The 7,196-nt window shown below is 27.1% G+C and overlaps 1 protein-coding gene across 1 annotated transcript in view; it reads left to right on the top strand.

Moving 5' to 3' along the window:
• The window catches only part of LOC100164635 (dynamin-1-like protein), a 10,588-nt gene extending 3,539 nt beyond the window's left edge, over window positions 1-7,049 (top strand). Inside the window, exons 2-3 of the mRNA XM_003241074.4 lie at window positions 3,240-4,656; window positions 5,020-7,049. Coding sequence (XP_003241122.1) covers window positions 3,268-4,656; window positions 5,020-5,622 — 1,992 coding nt within the window. The 5' untranslated portion in view covers window positions 3,240-3,267 and the 3' untranslated portion in view covers window positions 5,623-7,049. The remainder of the gene's footprint in view (window positions 1-3,239; window positions 4,657-5,019) is intronic.
• Window positions 7,050-7,196: the final 147 nt, after the last annotated feature.

Raw genomic sequence — 7,196 nt, 5'->3', positions numbered from 1 at the left:
AATTTTAATTTAAAAATTATTTTGTACTTAAAAATTTATAAAATGTTCAATTTTTGTATCTAAGAATTAAAAATTTAAAACAAGATTCCACGTAAGTAATTAATTCTGTTACCAAAAAATCTAAAATATACATTTAAACAGTTTATTTTTATAGTCATTTTAAGTACAAATTTGGACGAAATTACATATTAAAAACCTAGGATAACTCTTTTAGTTATTTTGTTGTGATTGTATAATATTATTCGTGGGTACTTGAAACTTCTAAAGTATACTATTATATATCTATGATTTTACCACGGTTTTTTGTTGATGTATAACGCGTTATAACTTATAAGTACCTAATAGATATTATGATATGATTAATTTGGAATTTATTATAGGTACCTATTATAGGTCAATTTTTTTTTAATACCATAGATAAGTATATATATGTCTAATACATAGACTGATATACCGTCTCTACTCAGAATCGTTTTTCTTATACAGTGATATTATATCATTGAATTCAAATTTAATACTGTCCATTATACAGTGACCCACTTCTAACCTACTGTACAGCAGAGCGACATCCACTTACCCACCTTTTTTAACTTCAGTATCTTGTTCGATTGGAAAGTAAATATCGTTGGTGCATTAGGGAGGTTAAAATTCCCAGTAATTTTCAAAAGCGCCAAAAAAAACCAAAGAAAAATTAAGGAAAAACGGGAATTTTTCACAAAATTGAATTTGGTTTTTGTTGTTACTTTAAAAAAATGACCGTAGTTTCGTGAAATTTTGACTGAATGTTTATATTAGCATTTTCTATACACCATAACATTTTCAAAATATTTTGATTTATTTTGAGCTCTTTACGGACATTTTCATTTTCTATTTTTTTTTAGTTTTTTTCTAAAAATATCAATTTTGAAAATAAGATTTGAAAATGTAAAACAAGATAATTCATTAGTTTGTCTATCTTTATAAAAAAATAAATATCTTCAAGCAAATCAAATTAAATTTTTATGAGCATTTGAATTTCATATTTTTACAAGATTGGAAATTCACTTCATTTTCTCACGTAGCGGATTTTGTTATTTCATTGTATTTCAAAAACGAATAACTGTAGATACATGAAAATTTCACTGAATTTTCATATTTTCATTTTCTATGCACGATAAAATTTTGAAAATAATTTGACTCTTTTTGAGCTGTTTACGGACATTGTCAGTTTTTAATTTTTTTAGTTTTTTTTCTATAAATATCAATAAAAATTTATTTTTTAGGTAAAAAAGAATGAAAATGTAATGCAAGGCTGCTGATATATTGTTACAATAGCAGTTGAAAAATATTGAAAATACATATGCACAATTTTTTTTTACAAGCATTTAAAGTTTGAATTTTGACAAAATTTATCAAATTTAAAATTTAAAAATTATTTTTAGTTAAAAATGTATAAAATGTTCAAATTTTATAGCTAAGGATTGAAAATTTAAAACAATGTTCCACATAAATAGGTTATATATAAATTACTTTATTCACAATAATATCATCCAATTTCAAATATACCTACTTCCCAGACAGCAATATAATGTCTTAATTATATATGTTACGGGCAAAGTAGAAAATTAGGCATTGTGCACAATGCCCGGTCACTGTGCACTATGCCTGTTTTTTGAGGGCAAGGTTGGAATAATTTGACATTGACCGAGCATTGTATACAGTGCCCATTTAGATTTGGGTACTGTAGATTAAATATATTAAAAATCAATAAAACATTTTACTGAATTTTTTAATAATCATAAAAAAAAACTTGAAATAGACGCTTCAAATATTAGTTGCCTTTTAATAGTTTTTATTCAGTAGGTACCATACATCTTACTGAATAATTCATATTTTTATTTAAAAATCGTTTGATGTGAACAAGATGATTATTATTTATTATTAAATTATAGTTATTTTAATAGTTTTAATTTTATTAATTATTACTATAAAAGTATAAAGTAATCTTAGGCACATGAGATAGCATTATATTACTTTACTTATAAACACTTACACAACTGTTATGGAAATTTGAATTACAAATTCGACCAATTTATTTGCATTTAAACTGATTTTTATTACATATAAGTAATTACACTAGACGGTGTACGCTACGTAATGAAAAATATCGATTTCGAATAGGTAGAAGTTTTATGATTAGACAATGAAATATTATCTAGATTACTTATACTGTTTGTAATATTATAGTTTTCGCGCACATGCGAAATATTGAATATACTATGTGATCACTTTGTCGTTGAAATTTCAAACTACGGATCGGTTCGTATTATCGGCAGCTGTCATCGCGTAAATTGCGTTTAGTTAGATAGGTAAATCTCGTAACTAGTAAGTCGTAGTATCAAACGAATAAAATATGTAAGAATAGTTTTGTAGTGCTATTGTTACGTTTAAATACCATTCGAAATATATGTGTGCAGTAATTAATTCACTTTGCCCACTTGAATCCGGGCGGGGTACACTTTGTCCGTGCAATATCGTACAATGCCCGCCGCCCGGGTTTCCTACTTTGCCCGTAACATATACAATAACAAAATGTAAAAAGGACAAAAGTTATTTCATCCATCAGGTCTTTATGTTACAACTGTATATGGATTTGATATATTATTATTATTCAGACTAGGACCCAAAATTATCTTAATCCAGACTTGTCTATAATATAACCTATACTGTAGGTAGGCACCATAACACCATGTACCTAATTGATATCTAGGTAATTACTATATAGTACAGTGGCGGATCCAGGGGGGGGGGGGCAAACACCCTACACCGTAGTTTTCTTTTGTTTTACACTGTGTTTAGCCAATTTTGTAGCCAATCTTGCAACTTTTTGTACATTTGCCCCCCCCATGCCCCTCCCTATATATTACTATATTCAATCATATATATTTTTTAAATTTCATATAAGATTTCATGATTTTTAGTTTGATTATTTTATTTTTAATTTATCAATTCACATTAAAAAACTAAATTATTCTAGAATTATTTCTAAACTATATCTATTTCAAATTCGACTTACTAAAATATACTAAAATGGTATCATTAAATTAAAACAAGAAATAATAATAAAGTTGTACATCAAAGATAATCTAATATCTATACTGTTTGTAATAATTTCACAACTAATTTATTATTGATACATTTGTAAATTAAATAATTTTACCTATAATAACAATCATTTTAAGTAAAATTTTTATTTTTAGATTTTGATAACTCCATCAAAATTGTACAATGGATTCGTTAATACAAACAATAAACAAGTTACAAGATGTGTTCGCTGTGATTGGTGAGCATAAAATCGATTTACCCCAAATTGTTGTCGTCGGATCCCAAAGTTCCGGAAAGAGTTCAGTTCTCGAGAGTTTGGTCGGTAGATCTTTCTTACCTCGAGGTACCGGCATCGTAACTCGTGCACCATTAATCCTTCAAATGATTAGGTACTCAAGAGAAGACCGAGATGAAATGTTGAAAATAACAAAAAATGATGACATTAAATTCTGGGCAAGTTTTCTTCATAAACCTGGTACCATTTATGACAATTTTGATGAAATTAGATACGAAATAGAAGATCGGACCGATTCTCTGGCTGGTGCCAACAAAGGTATCACACATGAGCCCATTGTCTTAAAAGTTTTTACTCCTTTATACGATCTAACTTTTGTTGACTTGCCTGGGATTACGAAAGTACCTGTTGGCGATCAACCAGAAGATATTGATGAGCAGATCCAAGAACTTATTTTAAAATATGTGCAACAGCCAAATTCTATAATTTTAGCTGTTGTCACTGCAAATACGGACCCATCTACATCAGAAAGTTTAAAAATAGCTAGAAAAATGGATCCGGAAGGGGAAAGGACAATTGCTGTTGTCACCAAGTTAGATCTTATTGATAAAGGTACAATACAAGATACAACAGATCTACTTTGTGGTCATAAAATTCCGGTAAAACTTGGTATTATAGGAGTTGTTAATAGAAGTCAGAAGGATATAAATGACAATAAATCAATGAAAGAAACATTAAAAAGTGAAAAAGATTTTTTAAGATCAAATTACCCTGATATCTATAAAAAGCATGGTAACAAAGTTTTGGCTAAAACTTTACAAGGTATTCTAATTAAACATATCAAAAAAACCTATCCAATATTGCATAAAAACCTGCAAGACACTAAGACAAGACTTGAAAACGAATTAAAAACATTGCAAACACCCGACAGTAAGGTGTCTTTTATATTAGGTTTATTAAAAGAAATATGCAAATCATATTGTGATACAATAATGGGAAATAGAAGAGATGTTTCAGACAAAATAGTTATGGGTGGTGCGAGAATCGGACAAATTATAAATGAAGAATATTTGGAAAAAATTAACAATATTGATCCATTACACGATTTAACTGATGAACAAATTGGAATAATTTTATTAAATACTGCTGGAATAACTAGTAGTTCTTTTGTGAATGAAAAAGCATTAGAAAATATGATCTGCAGACAATTAAATAATCTCATAGGTCCATCAATGTCTAGTGTGGACTTTGTACGTGTAGAAATGTTGAAGATTTTTGATTGCATAGACGAAAATATTTTGGAAACATTAAAAAGATTTCCCCGGATAAATTCTGATGTAAGTATCATTACAATAAGTTAAACATGAATTGTTAAAAAAAATACAAATATAATAAACTTATACGTTTGTAAGACTTTTTTCCAATTCAAAATATATTGGAATAATTTAAAAATTAAATAAAAATTTATAATTTTGTTTTCAATATTGATGATGATTAGAATTAAATCTTGACCATAGGCACAAAAATAAATATAAATAAATAGGTACTTATAAAAATATCATATAAATACAGTAGAAATTAGAAATTATTTAAACTTATTTAATATTTAATTACAACATAAACCGAACAAAAGGTTAATCATATAACTATAATAGGTACCTACCTATTTTGTTAAAATAATTATTTATATATGATTTCAGGTGAGAAATGTCCTTCACAAAATGTTGGATGACAAATTAACAAACATAAAAGAATTTATAAAGTCTTACATTGAGACATACCAAACTTGTTTAAACACAACCAATCCAAATTTTTTATTTCAATTGGTGAAATCATCTACCGAAATGCAAGAGTCATTTATTACATCATATATGAGCAATCCCAAAGGCGATTCGATAAAAAACAAAGAGGGTGCAGAGGAAGATGAAAAGGACGAGGAAAACTTAAAAATACAACAATTTAAACAAATGTTATCTGGTTTAAATGATTTAGATAACACTATTGAAACATCGAAGCAAGTGAAAATCCACCGTTGCTTGACGCAGTGCTATTTTGATTTCATAAGGGAAATCGTACGGGACTTTGTACCCAAGCGTATTCATCACAAAATGGTGAAATTAATTTTGGACGATTTTGAACATCATTTGGATGAATTCGTTTTTACTCCATATGTTTTAAACCGTTCATTTGATGAAGTACTTGTAGAAGAAGATAGTGTAATAGAAGATAGGAACAGGGTTGAAAAAATGTTGGATGCTGTTAATAAAGCTTTAAAAAATATGGTTGATATTCAGTGTTATTGATGAGTTTAAATTGTATTATTATTATTTTACTAAAGGAACAAAAGAAAATATTTTGTAATTGAGAATTATTTTTCTAATTAGTTATTTTGAAAAAAAAAATGTTCTATTAATCAATTCATACTTTTTACTTTGGAATTTTATATAAGTATTTTTTTTAAAATTGATTTTGTAATGCTAAAAAAAATAAGTGTTCTTTTGTGATTAGTAACTGTTTGTAGTATTTAAACCACAAACTACTATAATATTATGTAGTAGTTATTAGTTTGTGATTTAAACACTTTTTACTCTTTAGGATACCAATTATCAGCTACTTAATATTAACTTATATACTCTGTCCAGTGAGAGAATACACTAATTCTGTGCATCCCATGCAACACCCTGCCATTATGCATGGTGGCTGGGTGTATCATAGGACTGCACAGAACCACCAATTTTTGTTGGGACGCTGCGTGTTCTCTAGCTGGACAAAGTGTAAGTACATATTATTCAATAGTTTTATTCAGATTCTAAAATCTTTTGATACTATATCAATTGACAATTACTAACTATAAAATTATTATAATTATTTTTACTACAATTACCATGTATAATAACTATTATATTAACCAATATTAAGAATTCTTAATTTTCAAATATGATAATATAATTAACTATATCAATTTTTGTATTAAATATTATATTATTATTTATATGCATTTAGAATTTGTATCTAGTAAGCAGGTTATCAAATAAATAAAAGAAGATTTCTGGTATTTTTTTTCAAAATGCTTAGTAACGATAATGGTAGGTAGTTGAAAACTGAAAAAGAATACAAATAAATAATATACATTTTTAAACAATATTAATTGTGGTTCAAAAGTGAAAAAAATGTAGGTATTTAAATTCTAAATATTTATATTTTTCATACCTTCCCTCCCCTCTTATTATAGAAGTCAGGCTATGCTCCACCTTACAAGTCACCAAAGCTTATTTAAATAAACTTCTATAAAACGATGCTCCTCAAAACAAAAAAACAAAAGAATAGAAACTCAAAACTGAAATTGTTATAATTATTTAATACACATATGTTGTATAATATATTATAATATAATAATACTAGCAATCCCGCCATGAGTTGTCCGTGCCAAATATCGAAATATATAGTTCCAAAGTTTCGAAGTTACCTATACCAAGTTTTTCGATTTTATTTAATGCAGGCTACGGAAGATTGGATCCAATGTGCCATCGCTTATGTCCAGTGGTTTTTGAAATGTTGAAATATTTTGATTCGTTTTGAGCTGTTTACGGACAACTTCAAATTTTAATTTTTATACAAGGGACAAGGCGTTTAGGGGAAATGATACCACCTTTTATCACGTGTTATATTTAAATTTATTTATTATATTGTAATTAAGTATAAAAATTTAAAATATAATTTATGTTATTTATTCTTTCGTACATGTACCTACCTATATATGATATATAATTAATGTCTTGGTTGGTCAATTGTTGTATAATTAAATATTTTATTTTACCTTAACTATATTTGAATTTATAAATAGTAGCTAATATAATATATACATTTTACTGACACA

This window comes from Acyrthosiphon pisum, chromosome A2, assembly GCF_005508785.2.
Source record: "Acyrthosiphon pisum isolate AL4f chromosome A2, pea_aphid_22Mar2018_4r6ur, whole genome shotgun sequence".
Lineage (NCBI taxonomy): Eukaryota > Metazoa > Arthropoda > Insecta > Hemiptera > Aphididae > Acyrthosiphon > Acyrthosiphon pisum.
This window is presented reverse-complemented; position numbering and strand designations above follow the sequence as displayed.